The sequence below is a fragment of the Pararge aegeria genome, chromosome 11, assembly GCF_905163445.1.
Source record: "Pararge aegeria chromosome 11, ilParAegt1.1, whole genome shotgun sequence".
Lineage (NCBI taxonomy): Eukaryota > Metazoa > Arthropoda > Insecta > Lepidoptera > Nymphalidae > Pararge > Pararge aegeria.
Genome location: NC_053190.1, coordinates 17,055,477 through 17,083,450, shown reverse-complemented (window position 1 = coordinate 17,083,450; position 27,974 = coordinate 17,055,477). Strand labels below are relative to the sequence as shown.

Here is a 27,974-nt window from a genome sequence, read left to right as displayed (position 1 = left end):
CAGTCTTGCACTATAGCAGTATTATCGAATTTGGGTTTCATGACACCTTATGTTCGCCTTATTTTGTAATATTTTTAATTTACTGTGTAACTGTTAATTGAAATAAACTTATTATTATTATTATATTGAATTGCTTAAAACGGAAATAACTTTATAACTCGTTTAAGCAGAAGCCTGTGTTACTGCAAGCACTACGTTACTCTGGTAGGTAGACTTTGTGGTACCATCCAGCTGAACGCGATAGAATGGCACTTAGCACCGCGCCTAAATGAAACGATCGTGTCTTCGTAAACGATCGGAGGTCTCGTTTTGTCTCATTTATTTTAATGCTTTCACGCCACTGCTTTATATATTACCTACCCTGATTTACCGCTGTTTCTTCCTAAAGTTGAGTAGCCATTTCAATGGGACTCCTGGACCTATTTGCTACATACGATACGATACTTCGATCTAGAAGCCACCGTACCAATAATCGGTTGTCTTTTTAGCATGAGCTACATATATCTAACTGATAGAATCTCTTGAATTGATATAACTCTGAATTTCTTAAATAAATGTTTCTGACTAGACCACATTTATTTTTTTAATTCTCATCACTACTCATCTGCCAGTAGCCCTTGTGATGAAGTCTCATTCAAAAAAGAAGGGTCTTGAACACCATTGACATCTTCTTCGGCGCCGGAACTCCTCGTTACTTCTAGATTCGCACCGGATAAGCTCGCTTCGTCAGCAGTTTCATGTTCATCGAGCCTGTTGAAATTCCCAGGGCGATTTCTTGAGAAGAATCCATACTTAAAAAAGAAAAATATACAATTCACTATTGATTTTAGCCTAGCCTAGCACAGTGGCGTGCACTCCATACATGCAAAAAAGCACTGCATACCCTGAAATTTTTGTATGACTCATAAATGCGAAGGATTTTTCCATTTTATGGCACCTTCCTTCTTTATGCATACCCTGGCCAAAAACTCAGTGCACGCCACTGGCCTAGCACAGCCTAAAAGTCCCTCTCAAGGGGTGGATTTGCCCCCATAATCAATTGCAGTAGATTGTAAAGTCAAAAGTCAAAGTCAAAAATATCTTTTTTCAAGTAGGGCCTACTAAGTATAGGTGGCACTTTTGATGCGTAAATTACATGAGAATTACACGGTAGTGAGATGATGGCGTTAACCATATTCGTATATTTAAAACTAAAGCTACGTGGTTCCAAACGCGTCCTGGTCTAAGAAGAAGCACACATCACCGGTGGCTTTGGCCGTGACACCAGAGAAAATTCTGAAATTATAAATTCCCAAATTGCCCCTGCCGGACATCGAACCCGGGATCTCCTACGTAAATTCTCAGCGCTCACCGTTGCGGAGGTGAAGTGTGTGGACTTACGGACTTTAGTGGGCCGGTACTGTTTGATATGGTGATACAGTTAAAAAATTGTAGAAGTGAAGCCCAAACTTTTAAGAGTGTTAAATAAAGAGTAACACTCTTAAAAGTTTGATTCAAAATGAAGTAATACCTTCATTTTGAATCAAACTTTCTTAAATTCTATTATTAAAGCAAAATTATACTTACTCTGTAAAAAACTAGTATCATTACTGATAGTAAAAGGAAGCCTGCCACACCTCCTACAATATATGGCCATATTGGTGGTACCGCTTCCAATACCAAAGTCGTTGTTATTGACGTAGTTCTGAAATAAAGTTACTGTTACATTTCAATAAATAAAATTGCATCAACTAATTTCAATTCTACATTGACCGTTTGTCTGACTTCCATCTTTAAACAATTAGTCTAGTCGACCAGTTCAAAACGGTACAAAATAGAGATACTGCTTGTAAAATGATATGCGATAGCTCATTGGATCCGGAATGTCGCCTAGAAAAATGTGCCAAAAGCGTGTATCAGCACATAAAAAATTGCAAAAGTTATAAACAACTGAAGATGAAAAAAAGTGACATTTCATTTTTTGCCAACATTTCATAAACTTTTGCCGGTTTTTCTCTCGGTGGAACCTGTCCCACAAACCGGTATTAGAGTCACTATGAACAGACATACTCGATGTTTCAAACGTGCTTCAATTAAGGACTACTTGAAATAAATGAATTTTGAATTTTTTCGCACTTCAGTCATTTTATATTTTTCGTTACGCTGCTGCTTCTAACTTTATCGTCATCATCATCATCACGGCCAGTAACAACTAGTAATGTTTTAATACATACTTATTTTGTCCCTCCAGGATTATCGTAATGGTTGTTGTGACGTTAAATTCGTGTTTATCTTCTAAAAGTTTACCTGAAAAGTTAAAGTTTTGTTTCAACAGTACCAATTTAAGCAATATGTTAAATGTGTAAAAACTTAAACATAACTGATATTAAGTAGCAGAACTTAGTGCTTTCTAACAAATAAAGTCACTTTTATAAACCCTGTAACATGTGTTTTACCATGTTAACTGTCAACCTTAATATTATTGCCTCATCTGGTGACAGTAGGGCTGGCTTAATCTTTGCGCAAAGAATCAGCCCGGCTGTTCAGCGCGAAAACGGAGGCAGCATTCTTGGAACCATACCTCGAGGGCGTGGCCGTTACAGTAATTAGTTTTATTGTAACATTATAAATAAATATACAGTAATCAATTTAAAAAAAAACCTAAATATTAATATCATTTTATTATACTTCAAGATAAAAAAATGATGTAAAAGAGAAAAATTGTCGATGTAAGAACGGAGCAACTGCTGAATTTCTTGCCAGATTTCTCGGTAGAATCTACCTTCCGAACAGGTTTATAGCGAAACTACCCACTATAAACAGACCGACTTGACGTTTCAAGTGCTTAAAGTGTAAGCAAACTTGAAAACTTGGCGCGTGGAAAATAAATAATATATGTGTAATAATAAACGGGGGTAAACTTCTCCTACTCTCTTCTCCTTCTCCTTCTCCACTCCCTTAGCAGGTGGACACGGTAATCATGAATGAATGAATGAATATACTAATATTGAACACCACAAAAAGTAGGTACATAAAAAAAAGAAAATTAAAACCAAACAACGTATACAATTATATCCCTTATCAGGGGATAATCGGGGATATAATTTTTGTCACCTGCCTGGGCTAGCCCTGCAGAAATGGGTCGAAAAAACAGTTTCAGTGAATAATTACCGTGCAGACCCAAATCAAAGCGAAGTGGGAGAACTATAGGCAAAGAAACTTGAGCTGGGAGGTTCCAGGTACATTCCAGCTCATGACCTAACCCAAGACATCCTTTGATTGAACTTGATAGGTTCACCTAAAAAAAAAATGTTAACTTGTATTGTCCAATATCAAAGCGTGTTAATGTTTAGAATAGAGAACAGAGTTAGTTGAAAGGACGTAGTCAACTTAATGTTAAGAATAGAGAATAGAGTTAGTTGAAAGGACGGAGAGTAACATAGACTACTTTTATCTCAGGAAAAAAAAAGGTTCTCACGGAACCTGTAAATAACCTTAATAAACGCGGACGAAGAAGTGGGTAACAGATAGTCAACTAACAATTATAATTCCATTCAAATTGCTAGTACCTAAGTTATAGCCAACTCTTTATTTGAAGCCTGAAATAATTTGATAGCAATGTTTGCTTACTTCAATATTGTTATTTTTTTTATTAACTATAATAGACTAGCGCTTGACCACAATCTGACCTGATGGAAAGTGTAGATGTAGCCTAAGATGGGATGCGCTTGCCTAGAAGATGCTTATTCACTCTTATGATAAACGACTAAGACACCGGGAGGTATGTTTGCATCGTTCGAGTCCATGTAGGACTGCGGTGCATCGATAATGCAGTCAGTCGTATTTATATTAAAATACCCACACCAAGTCAATGTCATGAACATAAATATCTGGCAAATATAATTTTATACTTATCAAAAGTTTAATTATTTACCGATTTTATATATTTACTGTAACACTGGTTTTAAAGATACCCAGGTTGTAAGAATTAGGAAACACAGAACTCTGAAGGGTGTCAGCCAGCCATGCGTAAGAAAGAAAGCGAGAAGACGCCTTATAAGAAATGCGTATAAGGTTTTTATACCTTACCTTTTCAGGTAGAATAACTTGAACTGGCAATCGAAACCAATCAGACGGTCCAAAATTGGTTACCTGTTAAACATAGATATGAATTATTTATATCATATTACAGCGCTTTTTAAAATGTCCCAAGATAAGAAAAATATTATAATAAAACGAGCACGAGAATCAATTTAAAACTTTCTAAAAGTAGATTAGAAACGAACTTCGTATATTTTTTTCGTTACTTCATTTAAAAACCTTAATCTAAGGCTCTAAGGCAAAATTAGGTTATTTATTATTTTTCTGTTTCGTAAGAAGATTACTAAAAAACAGGAAAAACTTATAAATGTACTCGTATATTATATATATAAATAAATATACTACGACAATACACACATCGCAATCGAGCCCCAAAGTAATCGTAGCTTGTGTTATGGGTACTAAGATGACTGATGAATATTAGAATAGAATAGAATAGAATAGAAAAACTTTATTGCAACACAACAAAAAAAAGGAAAATACAAGGAAAACAGTAATAGTACTTAGTGCTAGGGTGCAAAGGCGGCCTTATCACTAAAAGTGATCTTTTAAAGGCAACCTGAGCGTACGAAGCCGATAAAAGAGTGGAAAATGGATGGTGCATAAAGTAAGTTACAAAAAAAACAAAAAAAAAAGAAATGTAATATAAACTTACATGAACATACATACTACATTTACATATTAACTACACAAATACCAACATAAATTTATATATACTATGATAGATATATGTGATATATATTTATGCTATTATAAACTTACATACTACTCAATTACATAGATAAGTAATAATTCTTTAAGCGATGTTTAAACAGGAGAATGGTTTCGGAATGACGTATTTCCCAGGGGAGCGAGTTCCACAGTGTTACAGCTTTAACAGTGAATGACTCGTTATAGCGCTGAGAGCGAGATAAGGGAATCTCAAGCTTGTTGTCATTCGCCGACCGAATGTTATGAATAATATACATAAATACTTATAAAATGGATATAAACACTGAAAAACATTCGTGTTCATCACAGAAATATTTTCCAGTTTTGGAAAGCGATCCCACACTCAGAAAGCAGGGTCGCTGCTCACTGCGCCAATAGGACTTCATTAAAGAAAAAAAGAAAAAAAAGTTGGTAAGTCACCTCCCTTACAAGCATTAAACAGTTGCGTCTTTAATAAATTTTAAAATACTTAATTCAACAACTCTGCAAACTATTAAAAGCGGAAGTTAAATACATCCGCCATAACTGTTTGCTCGTAATAATAAGTACCACCTCAAGCATGGCACAAGCACCTCAAAGCCTGATTTTGGCAAAGAATATCACGAAAACTATCTCCTATTTATATTGTTATTTATTTGGGACATCAAGGAATTACAGATTATATCAATATAACAAAAAAGCTCAATAATATGTAGTCCACGACACTATTTATATAATATATTTAAGAGATAATCTTAATTATACATTACATGACGTGTAATTCATTGTTGCTTAGTACTACACAGAAACAAAAATAATAAAGTAAATTGTAGCTTTTAAGCAAAATATTAAGAAATGGCGGTTAAAGATAATATCAATGTAACAAGAATAGCTCAATAATACGTAGTCCACGTGAAGTGTAATTGCAAGTTATTATAACTATGCTTAGTGCTACACAACAAACAAACAATAGAAATAAAAAAAAAATTAATTAAGTATGCAATAGTAGAAAAAATATACGAAACAGTAACGCTTTTTAGCAAAATATTAAGAAATGCTTGTTAAAATATTGAAACCATACAAAAAACCGAGTCGTTACGTGAAACAATAGGAATACGGGGAAAACTGGAAGCAATATTACCTCAAAATAATGTACAAGAGTCACGTTGCCCGCTTCATTGAATTTGTCCCTCGTTACTGGGACGGTGGCGTTGGGCAATGCCTTCCTGCAAAGTTGTAAATAAAACAACGGCACGTTTCGGTTTGAAATGTCACAATCTATTCAGTATTTGAGTTCTTGGGAATTGCTATTATGCGAGAAAATTTTGTTGAGCTATTCCCTAGATTGTTTGTTTTGTAAATTGAACAAAATAAAAGTTATATCGGTTCAAACCTTTTGCAGACTACATGTAACACAAAATAACCTGTCCCTCTCGTATTTCGACCTATTCTTCTGCTATTCTCGTTAAATAATCATCATCATATCAACCCATTAACCCAACTACAGGGTAAAAAAACGCACTCAACTTAGAAAAGTTAGAGGTGCTGGGATTCGATCTCGCTCCCTGAAAGTAAAGACGAAGTCCTACCCACTGGGCTATCACCGCTTCGCTCGTTATATAATACAAAAAAATAACTCTATGAAGAATAACATGTATCTATTACCGTTATTCATTTAGTTCAGTATATATTGTTATTGGGGAGATTGCAATTAAAAGTTACTTGATCGTAATCTCACCTGCAGCACGGCTGGCATGGGCAGGAGACCGGGGAACGGATAAAAATTTATCTTCTCCCACAGCTATTTCATCACTGGCGCACAAGTGGAAATAATATCCAAATAATATTTGTGTAATAATAAACGGGGGTAAACTTCTCCTATTCCCTGTTCCCGTCCCTTAGCAGGTGGTAGCGTTAATTATATCCCCTGTGAGGGGATATAACTGGGGGATATAATTTTTGTCCCTGCCTGTGCTAGCCCTGCTGTTACAAGATGTAGATCTAAGTGCTGCTTGTCAAGGCAATGTCACTTAAACATAATTCACACCCCTTGTATGTTGGTAACTAATGGCTACCGCCGAAGTTTAAAACCGGACGGAAATAAAACTATTTCTACTTCTACTTAAAATTTAAAGAAATGTTTGTATAAGTATACAGAAATGTTACATACCCACTAAAAGCTAGTTTAGCTTCTGGTTTAATAACAATCACAAGATCTTTACGTTTCCTATCTATATCTGTGCCATCATAAAAGGGATCATCTAAAATTGCGGTGACGTTTAATTCCTTTTCCACACTATCGCTGTATGTGTACTCTAATTCAATCTCCCACTCTTTAGATTCAGATCTCGACAGAGGTGCTGGTAAACTACAAGTGAGTACAAGTTCTGTTAAAGAGCATTCGCTGGGAACTCTTTTTGGGGATGACGGTAGTGCGAGATGAACTTTAGCACCGTATGACGGTTCTTTTGTGTTGAAAACGGACACTCTGAATCCGAGTGTGTCATTTGTTCCAGGGACGTATATGCTGAAACAAAAATAGTAAGAGCTTAAAGATGCATTCAAATTATTCTGAAATATTATGAAAATTAAGCTTAATTTGCTATACGCCGCGAAAAGCAGGAGAATCTCTAAAAAAGAAAGAAAGGATGCATTCAAATTAGCCGACATTACGCTGCTCTCAAATTGATTACAATTTTAGTTGGGAGGGTGTGTAATTAAGTGGCTCACACCAAATTATTTTTGTGTTGATTAGATGTTTATTGGCTGAGTGTGCTATATGATATGTGCTATAAGTGCCAAAATAATGCAGTAGTTACAACGCCTCTTCTACCCGCGGGGCTCCTACGAGATGTTTAAGGAAATATAACAAAGAACGCTCTGTGCTAATATTGCCACCACGATCACCATCGCATCTGATTATGTCAAGCCTAAACGTGGTGATTGTAGGTTAACCTACCCTGTTAGGCAAGATCTTTCTTCGTCCTGCAGATGACTCATATATTGATGTTGATTCCATCAGATATTGGACGGCTAAGCGACGTACGATTTTAAAAGAAAACTTTTTCAATAACATATACTGCAACAAAGTACAACATCCTGTATGCACGCGGACCGTCAGTCGAGGCCGGTTATGCACTTCGGGCGCGTTCAATAGGTATGGCGAGCGCACGAACGTTTACCTAGTTCCTCGCCTTATTAATGAATTACCCACTGATGTACGAGACAATATTAATCCTCGTAATATTAAGAAAAAACTGAAGTCCTTCTTTTTAAGTAACTTATGATCATTGGTAAACAACATGGTAAACTGGCAATAATGTTCTGTAGTTAACGTACCTAGACTTAATTCTCTGTTAGCATATATTACAAACCTGGGTGGTTTTCTGATGCTAGCTATAAGTATTTTTTATTTTTTTTGGAAACTTTATGTAATAAATCAAATAAATAAATAGATATTATTAATAACATCTGTTAATAATAATTGTTATCGCAACCTCCGCTATATATCTCTTCATTGAGAAAACAGGCATATGGAGTTATATGTTTATTTGGGGTAAAGTTACTTTGAATACATACCCATTTTCAGAACCAGTAATCGTACCAGAACGCTAAGGCGCAAAGCATCTTTTTCTGCGGGTGGTAACGAGAGCCGAAAAAATACGGGAATTGAACCCGGTATTTCCCACTTAAAATACCTCACCTCTGCACAAGGGACATCGTCCAAATGTTTGATTAATTGATAAACACACTTTTTTTATATTTGAGTAAGTATCAACATCTTAACATCTTCATACCTATACTATTACGTGTTATTATAATAGTAAAACAACTTACCTAGTCAGAGGCTCCAAAAACATCAACAACCAAGGTTTACATATGAGGTCTTCGCCACAATCTCTCCTTAGTTGAATATCAAATGAAGATTCCAAAATGGAATCTGGTGATAGTCTTGCACCGTAAAGTGGAAACTTTTGACTGTCTAGAACATATAAATAGATAAGTTGTTATAACGTGTTCTCGATTTTTCATCCTATACCTACTATGAAGAAGCAGATTGGTATTTGAAAAGAAGAAGAAGAAGAAAGACTTCATTGCACGTAAACACACAGGAAAAAAAACATTAAGGAGTATACAGTAAACAATGTAGACATGCAAATGCGGCCTTATTGCTGTAAGCAATCTCTCAACACGTGGTGGTTACCTAGCTGTTGGCATGTGCCACCATGTGACTTGCAGTGGCGTGCATATAGGGTATGCACAGGGTATGCAGATGAAATAAAATGAAGGAAATCTCCACTACGAGTTTTTAATACTTAAGGGTAGGCTTTTTATAACTCTTACAAAATCCTTAAGTTTTATATGACTCGTACTGGAGATATTCTTAATTTTATATTATCTGCATACCCTTTTCATACCCTCTATGCATGCCACTGGTGATTTGGATTCGATTCCCGGACAAGTAAAAAAATTTATGACTATGAACCTTATACTACCTCTCCACTTTTCTGTACTACCCTTTACAGTAACACTAACGCCCGTATTCACTAAATCCTGTACCGGATGATGAACTCTTGTGTGACGTGTAGCGACGTTAGGCGCCGTCTAAAGTGAAGACACCGATTCAGCGCATCGTAATGTCTAGGGGACTCGTAACAGTCACACAGATGAAAAAAATATAAATTCTGTTTTTTTTTAATAAACTTAAAACGTGGTGCCTTGTTTGTAAGTTGTGTTTTGTTTGGCCGAATAAATGTTTTTTTTTTTAATAATGCACACCGTTGTCCCTGTCTGTCTATCTCCATCAACCTGAGGCGTAAATGCCTCATGTGCCTATAATTACAATGGCAACCACGCCCTTATGACCGGAACACAGCATTGCAACAATGCTGCTTAGCGGCAGAAATAATAATTGATGAAGTACTAGTGTTAGCAGTTTTTCTGTAGGATAAAAGGAAGCCGTGTCACTCTCAGTACTTCCAAGTAACTTGCCAAAAATCAAGTTTAAGGACACACAAACAAACACACTTTCGCTTTTCATTACCTGCCCACTACAGAGCACGGGTCTCCTCCTACAATGAGAAGGGGTTAAGGCCGTAGTCCATCACGCTGGCCCAGTGCGGATTGGTGGACTCCACTCACTTTGAGAACATTATATGGAACTCTCAGGCATGCAGGTTTCCTCACGATGTATTTCCTTCATCGTTGAAGCAAGCCATTTTAATTAGTAAAGTTATAGGTGCGAGCCGGGAATTGAACTCAGCCCACCGAAAATGAAGTTGAGCTCCCACCCAATGCGCTATCACCGGTTCATAATATTGTAATATGTACCTACTATTAGTAAGGATTCGAAAACAGACAGTTTTTAAAACATAAAATAACTATCTGATGGGTTATTAAACCATTCAGTCTAAATTGATATTTTCAGGTCACTAAAATAGTGAGAAAACATTTTTCGTACCTTCTAGCGAACCATTATCTTCCAAATTGAATTTTATCGAAATAGGCTTTGATAAGTCGGCCGTGGGCTGGAAACAAAGCGGATTATGAATGTATATTGCTTCTTCATCGATTTTGGTGATTCTTTTTATATATTTTTTTATTACACTACAATAATAATAATAATAATAATAAAAATCCTTTATTGCCATACACTATTGCTAATACAAGATTAATAACTAAAAGAATCATCCATTAATATTAACAATATGGCAAATGGCCGCAAACTCAGCCTTATGCTGTGCATTAGCAACAATGCTCAGCGCTGATTTTCAGTCTGCACCAGTATCCGACTGAGCAAACAACCGCGACGCCCGAGTAAATTTAAGAAAGAAATTTAAATAAAAGAGAAAAAAAAAAAACCCAAATAAACTGTAAAAGAGAGCATAAACTGTAAAAGAGAGCACTACAAGTTAGCCCCTTACTGCAATCTCATGGGCAGGGAATAATTATATCCCCGGGGAAGGATAAAAATGTATCTTCTCCCAAAACTGTATCAACTCCGAGCACTAGCGAACATGTCTAAATAATATCCAAATAATATATGTGTAATAATAAATGGGAGTGACTTCTCCTATGCCATGTACATGCCATGTAAACATACGGAAACTTTTTTAAATACTAATAAATATATGTGGTTATTAGTTTCTATCTCGCCGCTTCGCAATATATATACACTACTTTTACAGAAACTTAATAAATTTAATCCTTGCTGCGTGAAACATGGATAACCAATAAATATACATTAGCGGCATCACCTCAAAAAATTCTCAATAAAAATTTGTTCGGGAGTTCCCCATTGTTCTTTTCTTCCTAACTTCTAAACCTTTTACTACTCTTCTTTGTAGAAAATAGTAATACTAAATTCAATCTGCGATCTGAAGATTTTAGATTAAATTGATTAAAATTTATCCGAAATCTTTAGATAGCATAGATAAGAAAAAAATATTAATGGTAAATTTTATCTGACAGTGCGGTGTTTACAATATCGTTTAGGCAAATTTCGATTTATTGCAGCACTTACTTATAGATGACGGCCGACGGAGTCCAAGGCCGTGGGTTCGATTCTCACTACTGGAAAAAGTTTGTGTGATGAGCATGAATGTTTTTAGAGTCTGGATGTTTATATGTATATTGTACGTATTTATGTATATCTATTTATATAAAAATGTTATGTTGGTTTGTGTACGCTTCAAAAACTAAAAAATTTCTGCACCAATCGAGCTGAAATTTTAGCATGATATATAATACGGATCAAGGATTGTTTTTATCTATTTTTCTCAACCATTCATTCACATTGTGCCCCAGCGAAGCGTGTATACTGTATACGGAGCCATTAAAATGCTTAGTAAGAATCTGTCATACCTTTACGATGACTACTTGTTCATCACACTTCTCATTTCCAACTGTTATGGATAATTCGTATTCTGTATCTCCTTTGAATCTTGCACGGTTTTGTTTTGTATCGATTGCTATTCTCGCTGTGAAATCTGTAAAAGAAACACAAAAGGCTTGCTCGTTTTAAAATATAGTAATCTTTATGAAAAAGAGCTTTTGTCTCGCAGAATTAAGCTCAAGATCAAGCGACGTTCACTAAACGTGTTGTCGAGATAGCTGCAACGGACTCTGAACGTGCTGTTAAGAGAGCTGAATACAAAAATAGGTCAAATTATGTTTAACTTGCATTCTAGATAGTTTTACTTGGCAACGGTGCATCAACATAGACACTTTTTGTTACCGATATAAGCAGTATTAGGAAATCAATCGGGTACACACCGTCGGGTAACTGAGTTTACCTTGAGACTTCCTTTTGACGTGGTTCGCGTAAGCAAATATACGTGAAACTTCTTTTAAATGATAGGCACTAAAGAATTTTTTTACCTGTGTTTTAATATTAATAATATTCTTTTTTATTTGCTAGCAATTACCCATCTACACTATTATACAACAGAATAATAAAAAACGGAACTAAATTAAAAATACTTACATGAAATATTAATATTAAATATACGAAAAGTTACAAATTACAATTTCTGCCTCCGTGGAGTTTAATATTATGCTTGTAAATCAGAGAGTCTCTATTTATTATTACTTTCAGAATGCCGTTACTGCTTACCCACGTTCCTTTCATCAAGGATGCTGTTCGTTGTTCTCGTTGGCAAAAAAAATCATCAGTATGAGCCCTCGCGAGCATTTCTGATGCCCTACAATAAGCCCAACAGCAAACTATACTCTGTGGTACGATTGTCATTTAATCACTTCGTTACTGTTTTTTAAACAGATTACTTTAAATTGTTAAGAAAATAAGGAAAATCTCTTTTTATTTTATTTGCTTTTATTTATTTTTCACAGCACTCGCTCGGTCCTTATTTATTTATTTATTTATTAATGGATCACCAACAGCTTGTTCACAATTAGGTAAAGAAAAATTAAAAATGTTTTGTTTGTAATCAGTTTAACTAGCCACTTAAAGGTGTGCACAGCGTTTATTACAAAATGTTAACCATAATAAAAATACGAAAAGTTAAAAAAAAAACTAATATTACAATAAGAAAAAATAACAAAAGGAAACTAAAAAGTGCAGTCCGGATTGCTTGCCTTATTGAATGTAGTGTAGACTAGTATTGAATGGTCGAGTACGTCGATACATCATATAGGCTTAGCGGGTAAGTAATGTTGTACTGGAGTCCCTAGGCGCTTTTATGATTTGAATAAGGAACATGGCGCACGAAGTATCTGAATATAATCTGTTCTTTCTAATATTGCTATCTCGCGCTAAGGTATGATATCGCCCCTGTCACTTCACCAGAGCTTGTGAAACGCGAAACATAGAGTTATAGATTGTAAAAAAAAGTAGAATATTAAACCCAGGGTTAACGCTGCTGCCTACGCTATTATATTCTCTTAGTCGTCTCGTACGACACTCGCGGAAAGAAAAGGGGTTGTGGCAACTAGGTACGTTTTGAGCTGCCATCACCACACGACCTCCAAAATGTAGTCAGATAAGAACTCGTCTTAAAGAATTAGCAGTTTCAGTGTATCTACCAAACACTTACCTAATTTCCTTGATATAGCTTCTCCATTTAAAGCTGTTCTTGGAGTAGATTTAACACAAAATAAAGCAGTAAAATTAGTAGCATTTACTGGTAAGTTCACAGCATCCGGTACTTTGATGGAAATCGTCACGTGTACTGTAGGTATGCATCTAAAGATATAAGCTTCGCCGACGTCGTAGGCACCCACAGCTAAATCTGGAATAGGAATATTATATTACCAGCTGTTTCCCGCATTTATTATGCGGGGTTATGGGGTTTATAAAAGTTTTATTCTCCCGGGATAACATATACCCAATATTAGAACAGGATGCCAACTATTTCTATGCAAGATTTTACAAAGATAAGCAGTTCGATTTGTACACCTGCAAAATTTTTGTGTTTTTCACAGACTCACCCAGTGTATCTGTGTATTTTTATGAATGTATAAAGTCAAAGTCAAAGTCAAATATATCTTTATTCAAATAGATAGATGGCACTTTTGATGCGTTATTATATACAAAATGTGTACATAGCAGTGAGTAGTGATGGCGATAACTACAATCGTAAACTTAAAACTAAAGCTACGAGGGTTCCAATCGCGCCCTGGTCTAAGAAGAAGCCCACAACAAACTTAGCCGGGTGTTCTTTTTGTTATCACCATCTCACATTGTCATTAGAAAATATTTAAGAAGCAACCTGGTTAGAGCAATTGTTTACACCCAAGCTTTTTTATCGTTTACGTAATCCTTTATACTATAATAGGACTTTTCTATAAGCTTTCGCTTAATACAAACTTTGAACTTCTTTAGTGACATCCCCAAGATATCAACCGGTAATTTATTGTAAAATTGTATACATAAAATATAAAATTGTATATATTATTTATAAATATATTCATCACTCATCTTAGTACCCACGACATAAGCTACGATTACTTTTGGGCTATTTGCCGAAGTGCTTATTGTCGTAGTATATTGATAAAAATTAAATAAATAAGTAATAAATGCGAATGTACAACCAGATCCAGATGTATGCTTAATTTTATTAAGATCGGTGTAACGGTTGGGCCGTACGCATATACTATGAAAATTAAGCTTAACTTGCGAATCTCCACGAAAAGCAGAATCTGCACGTTATTTATTTACTTGCATCCATGCCTTTACGTGGTTATGAGGCCCCTTGACGTTGTGAGTACATTGCCGAAGATCTGTTTGGTGTGAAGTATAAAGAATGAAGAAGCTATAAATTACACCGTACAGATTCTCCAGGTTTTCGCGGAGTATAGCAAATTAGGCTTAACTTTAATAATAAACTATGGAATTACGCAAATCCGGAGGAACCTTAATGTTGTAAGATTTTAACATCAGACTATCTAATATGTCTATTTATACGGAATTATATCATTCGTACTCCCTGGAATTGATTTTATTATTTTTGGTTAGGTATTTTGGTCTTGTGGGACCTTTGTTTGTAGCTAAGCAAGCAAGCTAAGCGATGATATAGTGTTCCGGTGCGATGTCACATAGAAACCGATTAGGGAATGACTACCATACTTCTAACAGTTTAGCCCGCTAACATCTTCGACTGCACCACCAGTCAAGGGCTAACTTGTAGTGGAAAAAAAAATGAAATCGCATTATGACAAATTCTCACCACTACAATTGTTGTTATCCATATCTAAACCTTTAGCTATTGAATAGCCAAATGTTTTTGATTCCGCAACTGTGATTCTCTGCTCATACCGCCTGTCGAGACCATTTTTACTACCTCTGTATATGTAAACAGCTCCTTTGCCCTCGTCTTCCCAAGGTGCTCCGATAGCGACATCTAAAAAAATAAGTCTAGTAAAATACCATACATGTTAGATACTATGTCGATTGGCGCAGTGAGCAGCGCCAATCGACATAGTGTTTGTTAATACCCTCAACTTTGAATGTTTTTCAGTGTCTGGATGTTTATCTGTATATTACAAGTACCTATTTATGTAAATTTTCATAAAAATATTCATCAGTCAGTACTCACAACACAAGCTACGCTTACTTTGGGGCTAGATGGCGATGTGTGGATTGTTTTATTTATATTTATTTTAGTTACAACGATTAGCCGCGATGAACACAACGAAACCTATAATATTTATGGATTCGACATTCCAAACTTAAAAAATAACTAGAGATCAAGAGCTGCCAGCTTTAATTCGTTCATAACGAAAGAAACAGCATTCTTGTAAAAACTCAGCCCAGTTTTTACTAGATTCTCCGATCCTAGTTAGAGTGTTAGTGATAAATAATCATATTTACTGATATATAAGACACGATACTATTGAAAGTACCCGTCTAAGATATGTCATACCGTTAAATCCATCCCCATCAATGTCTCCCAAATCGGCGATAGAGTTTCCGAATCGAGCTCCACTCTCCTCTGACCCTGTTACGTAATTGGTTGCATCCAAAGAAAAACGGTCGTCCTAAAAACAAAAAGAAATACACATTACTTGTTCCTAAAAGGATACCAATGTCTGAATAAATAAAAAAAAATTAACGATTACAAAAAAAAATGCTTTTTAGTGGGGAGGTTTGCAATTATACATACAATATATTGACATTTGACTATTATTACTTAGATTTAGAACCAAATATCAACTGCTCATAACGTTCTACAAAATATTGCTTTTCCCCATTGAATTAAGAACATCCTGAATCCTCATTCAGCCATTATTGTATGCAGTGCATTGTGTCCAAAAACTGCGAAAACGCCCCGCGCACGTCTCACTTTACACCCGCGGAATGTTGCTAGGTCACACATTTTTCCCCATTTTCCCATTTTATGCTGAACCAGTAAATTAATTACTGGCAACTGCTAAATGATATGAAGTGACTAAACATTAGTAGTTAGCAGTGGCGTGCATAGAGGGTATGCTTATAAAAAACTTAAGGATAGGCATTGTAAGAGTTATAGGAAGCCTACCCTAAAGTATTTATAACTCGCACTGGAGATTGTATATCATCTGTATACCCTGTGCATACCCTCTATGCACGCCACTGGTAGTTAGTATTTCGAGAAACGATTCTAAAGTTGAGTGGTTTTCGATGCTTCATTATTAGGAGTGTACACGGTTTCTGTATGTTTTTAATTCTATGCTTTTCCCGTAGCCGAATTAATGATTGAGGATTCTTTTATTATCACAAGCATAAATTGCTTTCCTAGTATATACCATAATCGTAAGCGCAGCTAGTTTCGGTGGCCATCCTTGGCACTTTTCTACAGAATATTCTCAAGTTACTTTAAAAATACTCAAATCGCTACAAGTGTTTCTATAACATTTGAAGAGTTCCCTCGATTTTTCCAGAATTCCTCGAATAGACCACCTTTGAGGTATTACATACCAAGCATAAAAATTATCAACAAAATCGGTGTTTAATTTGCGGAGTAATCGCGTAACAGATATAAAAAAACATACAGTGAAATTGAGAACCTACTCCTTTTTTTAAGTCGGTTGATAACTTTTACATCTAAAGGGTTATTCTAAAGAGCCATTTATCATAGAATCTTATTCATTCCGATTTATTTTTTCGTTTTTAAGATAAATCAAAATCCTTACATCAAAAAGTAAAATCTCACAGTGATGCTCATATTTTTTTCGATCTTTTGAAAATATAATTACTTATCTCTCGCAATTAATTCTTATCCTACGAATCTATTTAAGTCTACTGCTACCATACACTATCAGAAAATCATCAAATGTTTTTTTAATTTTATTTTAGACTAGCTTCTGCCCGCAACTTCGTCTGCGTGGACTTCAGAATTGGGTCTAAAGCTTTGCTCGTTAACAATTTTTAATTTTACCAACGGAACTATTTGAGAGAACGGTATAAAAAGTACATCTCCTGTTCATAGCATAGGTGACACGCATACCAAATTCCAAAGCTGTCTGCCCACGGCTTATCTTGTAAACAATTTTCCCTCGGGAACTACTTAAGGAATCGGGATATGTCTTATAATATTAGTAGGATTTACCTGTACATTTGTCAAGTAAACAAACACAGCTCCTTGGTCGTAATGTAGTATTCCATCTTTCTTCACATAATTTGGTGCTCCTACCAAGAGGTCTACTATTCCATCGCCGTTGATGTCTGTGCAGCATAAAGTTGCACCAAAATAGGAGCCAAGCTGGCCACCGACCACTTTATATTTAATATTAAGAGGGCTGTTTTCTCTGAAAGATGGCTCGAAAATAAGTACCTGAAACAGAAAAAAAGACAATCTAAAAACTATCCGATTCCTTCTAAAGGTAGGTACACCCTAACAAAGGCATCCGTTAACTGTTAACATTTACTGTAACTCTTAACTGTAAAGAGTTTAACTAAAATCTATACCTAAATATAGATATAGAAAAGGGGATTAGAAGATTCTATAAAAGTCAGCTAAATTTGCATTAAATTATGCATTTTAATATCATAGCATTGCTTTCCATAAAACATGTTTGAAAATGAAATCCAGTGGATTTAATAAAAAAATACTATTTTCTTATTGATTAAAAACAGTGTGGTTATTTGTTTCCGATGCAGTCCAAGTTCCAAACCAAATAAAGTTAAAGTCAAAGTCAAAGTCAAAGTCAAAGTCAAAAATATCTTTATTCAAGTAGGCCCACAGCTGGCACTTTTGATGCGTACATAAGAACCACACGGTAGTGAGATGATGGCGATAACCACATTCGTAAACTTAAAACTAAAGCTACGAGGGTTCCAAACGCGTCCTGGTCTAAGAAGAAGCCCACAACAAACTTAGCCGGGTGTTTTTTTTTTTGTTATCACCATCTCACAATGTTATTTTAAATTATTAGAAGAGCAACCTGGTTTGAGCAATAATTTACACCCAAGCTTTTTTATCGATTACGTAGTCCTTTATACTATAATAGGACTTTTCTATAAGCTTACGTTTAATACAATTCGTTACGTTTCTTTCTTCCACTACGCTACCCAATTGCAGATTGGTAGACACGAACGCTTTTAAGAAAATTATAGACAACGCTCAGGCATGCAGTTTCACCGTTAAAGTAAATAATACCAAAAAATTATAGTTCGCCGAAAATAATTATAACTATTGGACAGAAACTAATAAATAATGAATAAATATACTACGACAATACACACATCGCCATCTAGTCCCGTCATAGTCATCTAGTAAGCGTAGCTTGTGTTTAGGGTACTGAGATAGCTGATGAATATTTTTTTATGAATATAATACACCCGCCGCCAAATTGTACGTTCTAAGACTTATTGTGCTGTTGTATTTGTATCTCTGTAAATTTTCTCTGTGGTGTACAAAAAAGTGTATTCATTCATTCATTCATTCATTCATTCATTCATACATATAAATACTTATAATATACAGATAAACACCCAGACATTGAAAAGCATTCATGCTCATCACATAAACATTTTCCAGTAGTGGGAATCGAACCCACGGCCTTGGGCTCAGAAAGCAGGGTCGCTGCCCACTGCGCCACTCGGCCGTCAACATTTACTGTAACTCTTAACTGTAAAGAGTTTCTAAAATCCATGCCTAAATTTAGACATATAAAGGGGGGGGGGAATTATGCATTTTAATATCATAGCTCTATATGCATTTTCTAGGCACGCGCGTTCCAATCTAGATCTCATTCTCAATCAATGAAAGATTCGTTTCTTTCTTATAAGTGGTTTCACTCGCACATTATGAGAGATGGTTAGAGATAGATAAGGCTTAAGGCCTAAGTCCACTACGCTAGCCAAGTGCAGATTGGTAAACACGCACGCTTTTAAGAAAATTATAAATAAAAAAAAAAAAAAAAAATTACAAAAATGCTCAAGTTTCACCGTTAAAGCAATTAATCCCAAAAATTAATAGTCGTCCGAAAATAGTTATAACTATTGGATAGAAGCAGGCGTTACTTTGCGGAATTCCATGATATATTATGAGAATAAAGTTTAATCAAGTAATTGTTAAGATATAACAATTATTCATTGTAAAGTCAACATCTCCTGAGGATGAATGCATGAATGAATGAATATACTTTTGTAGCACAACACAAAATGTACATAAAAAAGAAAAGTATACAATTTGACGTCCTTATCGCTTCATAGCGATTTCTTCCAGGCAACCAATGGCGACGGTGCTCCGGTTTGGGAGCGAAACGTGCGTAGAGGTTACATTGCTGAAGATCTGTTTGGTGTGGAGTATATTGATTGAAGAACTTATAAATTACACCATACAGATTCGCCTGCTTCTCGTGGAGTATAGCAAATTAAGCTTAATTTTCATAATATATTATAACTACTTTTTGATACTCACTTGACCGTATCCAAAATGTGATCTTGGTGCTCCAGCAACTATAAGAGTGGTTCCATTTCTTTCAAAGATACCAGATTCAACACTATAACCTTTAGAAAAATTAAATGAATGAACATATAATATAACAGTTTTATATGTTTTAAAACAATCTTAATTTCTAACAAGTTGTACGCCTATTTCACCTGCTTCAAGTTGGGACCGGTTTAAGGGCCGTAACGTTATGTTACAATGGCCAGTAAGACGCCTTACTCATAGACGTAAAATGAATCCCGTTCCATAATTTTAGGTTATTATTATCTCTTCAGTTATGCAACTAAGGAACATTCTGTCATAATATAAATTCTTAACGATATTATAAATACGAAAGTGTATTTGTTTGGCTTTCCCATACGCTTAACTAAGCAACCAATTGACTTGATTTAGCATAGAGTTAAAAGGGTGGCGAATAACATAAGCCTACTACTCCCTAACAGGGTACGACCTCCAAGGCCCAACAGTGAACGCTATGAATTTAAGTAGGAGGTCCTGGGTTCGTTTCCATGCAGGGGCAATTTAGGAATTTATTATTTTTGAATTTTCTCTGATCTGGTCTGGTGGGAGCCTTTAGCCGTGGCTAGGTACAAACTTACCGACAAAGCGTGCCGCTAAGCGATTTAGTGTTCCGCTGCGATGTCGCGTAGAAACCGATAAGGGAAACAACAATACTTCATAACAGGTTAGCCCGGTACCATCTTAGTGCATCGTCACTTACCACCAGGTGAGATTGCAGTCAAGGGCTAACCTATAGTGGAATAAAAACGCAGCTTTGGTCAACCCCCAACGAGGTGGGCAGACGATATAAAACGAGTCAACAAATGGAAATAAGCAACAAAGGACCCTAAATTTATAGACATCCTATATAAAGGACCTATGTCCAGCAGTAGACATCAGTCGGTTGAAGGGATGATGATGATGATGATGATGACGATGATGGGGATGGGAATAATGCTGAAGACGATGATGATGAAGACGATTAGTTTACCATAATGGTCAACAAATGGAAATAAGCAACCAAGGATCCTAAATTTTGAAACATCCTATATAAAGGACCTATGTCCAGCAGTAGACATCAATCGGTTGAAGGGATGATGATGATGATGATGATGAAGACGATGATGATGATGACGATCAGTTTACCATAATGGTCAGCAAATGAAAATAAGCAACCAAGGACCCTAAATTTTGAAACATCCTATATAAAGGACCTATGTCCAGCAGTAGACATCAGTCGGTTGAAGAGATGATGATGATGATGATGATGATGATGATGATGAAGACGATGATGATGAAGACGATCAGTTTACCATAATGGTCAGCAAATGGAAATAAGCAACCAAGGACCCTAAATTTTGAAACATCCTATATAAAGGATCTATGTCCAGCAGTAAACATCAGTCGGTTGAAGGAATGATGATGATGATGACGAAGACGATGATGATGAAGACGATCAGTTTACCATAATGGTTCCAGCAGCAGGACATTTACGAGCTGATATAGATGATGACTTTGTTTTGAGCTCAGTAAAATATCAGTACTTACCTAAGTAGTCATCCGGTCCAACTTCTTTAGTGTAGTATGGATTTATTGATATCTGTTTGCTTAACAACGCGTTCTTGAAGTCTTTGTCGACAGGCCGGTATTCTACGACCCCTCCTAAAACAATAAGTTCACGAATGCAGTTCTCACCATCACTAACATTAGTGTTAAAATGTTATGTATGAACGCCTCATAAGTGCCTGTGATAAGGTAAAAGGAAATGAATAAACATTTTCGAATTTGAATTTGAATACAGAACTTACCATAATAGGAAAATCATAAATTTCATACTGCGTCTAAATTAGCCTAACCTTTGAAGCCGGCTAAGACGTGGTATTTGTTTTTAAGATTACAGCATAAAGTAATGTCTAAACTAAGAATACAATACAATATCACCCCTATTTTCATAGCTCAAGATACGCCACAAGTTCTAATGTATATATTTTATAAATATATAAGGTGTGTACAAATTACGAGTATCCAGAGATGCCACGCAAGATTTATGTTTTTATTATCTGAATCTTTTGGCTTCCTTATTCTCATAACCATCAAAATGCTTACAAAACGCGGAATTAATACTAAAGCTTGAGACAATGCTTTGGCATAAAGACGCATTTTAAATCAAACACATTTTTTTTAGACAGTTGGTTAGCGCAGAGGACAGCGAACCTGCTTTCTGGGCCAAGGCGGATGGTTCGATTCCCACAACTGGAGAAAGTGTCATGTACATGAATGTTTTTCAGTGTCTGGGTGTTGATCTGTTTTTTATGAGTATTTATGTGTTATATATATACTCATATTATATTCATAAAAAAATATTAATCAGCTATATTAGTACCAATAACACAAGCTACGCTTACTTTGGGGCTAGATGGCGATGTCTGTATTGTACTATATATACTTATTATTAATTATTTTTTGGCTGGTTGTTTTTATGCCACTATAAGCTGTAACCTGCGATTTCAATCTGATCCTGCAACATTTATAACCTTTAAAGTTTGAATTGGCAGTAGGTAAGCATTTGTCAGTTTCGACATATAAAATCAGAAATAAGAAATTTCCAAATCGCCGACGAAATTTCCCACCCAATCAGGAACCGCTGGAGATACTGCGGCCACAGATCAACAGAACTTATAAAAGACGTAACTAAAGACACTTATATCATTACCTGTCCATTGTATTAGCCCAGGAGCACCAAGAATGACGTTCGTTTCAGACACTTTCACTGAAAATCCAGCTTGGCCGTACGCGTAGTAATTGAGGTTGGTCCCAAACTCTCCGTACTCTGGTCTACGATCATCGCTGAGGAACGCTTGCCGGCCTGAAATATAAATCTTCTAAATACCTGATAGAAACAGTGGCGTTCCTAGGGTCTTGAATAAGAGCAAGCCCAGTTACATATAGGACTAATTCGACTCATCATATGGCCAATATAAGGCAGTTGTTTATGTGCCAAATAACAAACAACAACTCATCTTTAAAAAACACTACGATTATGGTCCTCACGCGAGTTATGATTAGAAATTTCGATTTTTAATAAAAGCCTGGCTTTTCGGCTTCTATGGTAGTACAGCCACTGGATAGAAACAGTCGTCACTCTGCATAACTCTATGATATTCTATGAACGTTAACGAAGTTTTTTTTTTCTATTCTATCGTTTCAGATTATCGAAAGCGTAGACCACGATAAAAGTATAAAACGAAAGAAAGACATTCTTACTGGGGTCCAATAGCGGCAGATACTCTTTCGCCATTCTCGATGAGTGCATGTAACACATTCCGTTTTGCAACAAGTGTGAATCTTTGTAGGGTTTAGCCCAGCGAGGCGCACATATCTGTAATAAATATAAGGTATTAGGTTTTTATTTTAAGATATGCCAGTAGCACCTAGCTTGGGGATAGCTTTATATTGTTCTCTTGTCTCGGTATGCACAACATGCCGTCTCGGTTATTTGCAGTGTATAAGGGTTTGCTCACTTTTACAGAGGGTCCCTTAACCGATTGAATAACGGCGATTTTTTTAAAGTTTTTTTAAGTCAATAAAAAGTTTTAAAATTAGATTTTTTTTAATCTAGTATATATATATTCTTTCTAAACAGGTTGCTCTTCTTACTAGAAGACCAACCTGTTTTTGTTATCACCATCTCACATAGTCAATACAAATTACAAAAAGATACAAATAGTAATTTGTATTGACTATGTGAGATGGTGATAACAAAAAAAACATCCGGCTAAGTTTGTTGTGGGCTCTTCTTAGGACCAAGGCGCGTTTGGAACCCTCGTAGCTTTAGGTTTAAGTTGGCGCACGAAGTTATCACCATCCCCTTACAATTATGTAAACATACATGAATAAAGAAATTTTGAATTTGAATTTATTGTGCGCACCAAAAGTGCCATCATAAATATGTTTATTCAAGTAGGCCCCTACTTGAATAAAGATATTTTTGATTATGACTTAATTATTTTTGTTACTTTACGTCACTTTTACGGGAAATGTGTATTTAAAAATATCCAGACCATCTTTCATGGTTCTGTAAACTGTAATGGCTTCTTGAATGAGTTTCTTTAAGAATGAAATGATAATGAAAATTTGAAACCTTAAGATGAAATTATAATATAAATTAAAATGCTTCTACTTACGAAGACAGCTCCATTGGGCATCGCGGTGACTGTAGCTCCAAACCACATATCATTTCTGAACACTTCATCCCTGGAGAAGGATCTCGCGAAAATTCTGTCCTCGACTGAAAGGCGATGCAACAATTAATGAAGACCGAGCGTAACATGACCGGGTTTTAGAACGTTGCGAAGCTAGAATGCTACATGGCCAATCCGTGCAATCTTCCACTTTAACAATTAGTGCAAATTTTTAATTTCAGAAATCGATCCCTACAACCGAAAACACAGTAACCCATAACAGTCCACTGGGCTAAAGATCCAACCTTATAATAACAGAAGATTTCTTACTAACTTTATGTTAATTTAAATTTTATACACACACACATCCACACACGCACTCACACACACTTTACTAACTATTTTTATTATTTCCTTTTTTACATAATAGTAATGTCTTAATTTCTCTGTCTATGTTTGTTCCGGGGGCGAGGGCTGGTTATCCTTAACACAGATAAAATCTAGCTAGGATAGCCAGTTCGTCAACTATATCGTCAAATTTATGTGCAATTTTGATGAAAGAAATAAACGATATTATTATTATCCTTATAATTTTCATGTACTCTTGAGTAATTATCAACCTTCCCGTGGCGATGGTGAGTTCTGAGGTCTTGAAAGAGGGTCTCAGGATTGGACCGACAAAGTAAATTTATGAATTAATAATTGCTGAATTAATTCAGCATGCGGTGGAATAAATGAAAAATGCAGTCAATTACCGGAAATATACGTCTGTTACATCAACATGTTTATCGATAAAACACTGCAATTGAAATCATTCTGTCTATGAACTTTAAATATTGTAAAACACCGGTTAGTACGCAGTAGGTTTCCTATATACTTTTTTCGGTTAATTTCATCAATCTTGTCATAATGACATCAATCTTGTCACATGAATCATCAACGTATTTATCGGCCCACTACAGGGTACGCGTTTCCTCTCAGAATGAGAATGGTTTGGTCTACCACGCTAGCCAAGTTCACACGCCGTTGAGAACTCTCAGGCATGCAGCTTTCCTCATGATGTTTTCCTTCACCGTTCAAAGCAAGTGATATTTAAATTGCTTAAATTAAAAACGCACATAACTCCGAAAAGTCAGTGGTGCGTGCCGGGGCTCGAACTCGGTTTTCACGAAAGAAATCCGAAGCCTTGCCCACTTTAGTACTAGGCTATCACTGCTGATTTCAGTAAATGTACGAAATTTACTGCTAATATCTATAATAATATAATAGTCTTTTGTAATTAAAAAATATACGGGAAACATGAATGTAAAATAATTTTGTTCGTTTACATGAATGAATGAATGAATGAATACACTTTTATTGTACACCACATAAAAATATTGTAAAATTATAAATACAAATTTAACAAGAAGCGATCTCTTCCAGGCAACCAAAGACGAAATAAAAAAAATCGTAATCGTGGGTCGCCGTTTCCGGAAGTAATCTTTGATAATATAATCGGAGTAAAATTTTAGTTACAGTAAAAATACGTAACTTACTGTCTTTAGTAACGCCTATTGGCAAGCACGTTATGTTCTGGTGGGTGTCCAGGTCCAGCACAGGGCATTTAAACACCTGTCCAGACGTTATCTCCCTTAACCGACTTCTCGCTTTTGGTGCACCGACGATCAACCTTAGTAAATAGAGTAAAAATTTAAAATTAAAAAATATAAAAATTACTACAATATTCTAAAGGTTTACAAGCAACGGAGAAAATACAGTTCACCACCAATACTCTTCTGATGCCATGGATTCAGTGAATCGCCGTGCTAAAATCGGTGACCTAGCCAATAAAAAATGTCAGAGTTTGGAACATCGTCGCTTGGTTGTTGCCTTTCTCTATTCTATGAGATATATTTCGAGAACTGTTTGATCTGGATCCCCCCTCGCCTTTTTATCATGGAACCGCGAGGCACCGTAAGGATCTGCATCCCTACGTGGTTGATATACCGCGGACTCGTACGAATCGCACCGCTAGGATCTGGAATGCCCTTCCAGCTTCCATTTTCCCCAGTACCACAATATGAGTACCTTCAAATCAAGAGTGAATAGGTATCTCCTAGGCAAGCGCTCCACCTTAGGCTGCATCATCACATACTCGTACCATCAGTTGTGATTGTATTTATTTATTTATTTATTTTTTGCATCCATGCCTTTACATAGTCATGAAGCCCTGTCAGGGCATAGCAATAACAAACAGTTGGACCCTTATAACTATTACAAATACACGATTTCAGGATTCTAATTAGTGTTAGTAGAAATATATATCAGGTGTCAGAATAATTAGTTACTATTAAAGATCGTCAGGTTAATAAATCTATTTTAATTTTAAATAATTGCTCAACCAATTGTTTCGTCATAAAATTATGTTAAAAATTACTGTGGTATGTCATGAAAATAAATTGAAATAAGGCTATTACTTAATATTATATAACATAGTATTAGTATACATTTATTATTTCCTATTATCTACTTTTGCACGCCTCATAAGCGAAGCGTTGACGTTGTGCTCTACTCTCGACATTTCAAAAAAAGCAGTTGTCTCGAAACTGAAATTGATTTTTTGTTATTTATATTGCACTTACAGGTTAATTTGAGTACACTAATATCAAGTCAAATAATTTGTCAGGCACATAAAATACATTTCAATAACATTTTTTTTGTTTAACATAGTAAATAATAACATTAAACATAATCTTTTCTGGAAGTCCGTGTATGGACGGGTGTATGTGGCATCAAAATTGGTCGAAAAAATGATCGTATCGGAATATTTTTTTTTTAATTATCTAAAGTAACACACGACATAATTTCTTAGTTAATATGAGCGTTCAATTCACTGTCGTTAAATTTCCATGTAATTATTCTAGCTAATATTAATTGTAACTTTCAATGTGCAATCATTATGACATTCCCGTGTCTTGTTTACAAAAAATGAATAATAATTAATATGAAAAAAAAAAAATTGTAATGAGCATTGAAAGTTTCAGTTAAAAAAAATTCAATTTTATTGTGAAAAAAATGAGATTTTGAGGCGTGCACTTTTGGATTTTCCAAACTTTTTAAAATATACACCCGACTAGATAATGCATGTCGTGATTTTGAGGTCTATAAAGTTAGAAACTCATGGATATTGTATTACAAAAATGTATTGAAACATTTTAAAAACGGAGAACGGACAGCAGTGTCCTCTTTGCTACTCTAATATCCACTAAGATCACCAACTCGTCTGCCAAACGTAGTTATTAAGGGCAAACCCACCCATTGGGAGAGGCCTTTATTCCACTGGACTGGATATATGCAGTGGCGTGCACAGAGGGTATGCACAGGGTATGCAGATGATATTTTATATAGATTAACAATATATATTTTCTATTACATTTTTTTGGCTGGTGGATAGCTTCGGCCTTAGCTAGTTACCAAAGTCAAAGTCAAAGTCAAAAATATCTTTATTCAAGTAGGCCCATAGGTGGCACTTTTGATGCGTACATAAGAATTACACGGTAGTGAGATGATGGCGATAACCACATTCGTAAACTTAAAACTAAAGCTACCGAGAAAAGTGTTCCGCTATGCGATTCAGCGTTCCGGTACGATGCCGGGTAAAAAACGATTAAGGTATGAGTTTAATTTAACTGCCATACCCCTAACAGATCAGCCCGCATTAGGTGAGATAGCAGTCAAGAGCTAACTTGAGCTGGTATAAAAAAATATTACTTTCCCGTATTCGGTTAAAAGGCACTTACCTTTCATCACTTAAACTCACAGAATACCCAAAGTATTCAGAGCCGTCGTCGGGTCGAAACATTATCTTTGAACTCTCGTGAAAAACATTCGAGCACTCACAAAACAAAACATTTATAAACAAAACACTAAAAACTATATTGCAAATCGTCATTTTTTTACTTATTAATTACATTCACATTAATTGAATATATAAAGTAACTTCAAAAACAGTTTAATTTAGTTTATATATATTTTTAATAAACACGTAAATTATGTATGTATGTACACTCGTTTTTGCCTGCCTCAACGGAAACTGAGATACTAGTTTTCAGCAAATCTGCGTGGCTTAATGTCTTCCGATATATAT

General features: G+C 35.5%; 1 protein-coding gene across 1 annotated transcript; it reads right to left on the bottom strand.

The window, feature by feature from the left end:
- Nucleotides 1-51: 51 nt before the first annotated feature.
- On the bottom strand, nucleotides 52-27,779 carry LOC120627615 (integrin alpha-PS3-like). The gene is made up of 21 exons (XM_039895628.1): nucleotides 27,628-27,779; nucleotides 25,384-25,517; nucleotides 23,849-23,952; nucleotides 22,929-23,043; nucleotides 22,378-22,530; nucleotides 21,213-21,326; nucleotides 19,635-19,723; nucleotides 17,319-17,543; nucleotides 15,654-15,768; nucleotides 14,958-15,131; nucleotides 13,326-13,520; nucleotides 11,635-11,759; nucleotides 10,232-10,298; nucleotides 8,608-8,752; nucleotides 6,941-7,297; nucleotides 5,912-5,996; nucleotides 4,069-4,131; nucleotides 3,151-3,277; nucleotides 2,214-2,286; nucleotides 1,567-1,684; nucleotides 52-791 (listed from the first exon to the last, which is right to left on the bottom strand). Exons 1-21 carry the CDS (start codon nucleotides 27,777-27,779, stop codon nucleotides 597-599), a joined length of 2,925 nt encoding a protein of 974 aa, XP_039751562.1. The 3' UTR covers nucleotides 52-596.
- Nucleotides 27,780-27,974: the final 195 nt, after the last annotated feature.

Bases quoted from the DNA above. Each gene is read 5' to 3' on its own strand.
- LOC120627615 (XM_039895628.1), bottom strand. From the start codon at position 27,779: ATGACGATTTGCAATATAGTTTTTAGTGTTTTGTTTATAAATGTTTTG. The intron at 21,327-22,377 runs GTAATGATATAA...TTATTGTTTTAG, and splicing joins TGGGCTAATACAATGGACAG to GAGGGGTCGTAGAATACCGG. The intron at 7,298-8,607 runs GTAAGTTGTTTT...TTTTTGTTTCAG, and splicing joins TTTTTGGAGCCTCTGACTAG to CATATACGTCCCTGGAACAA.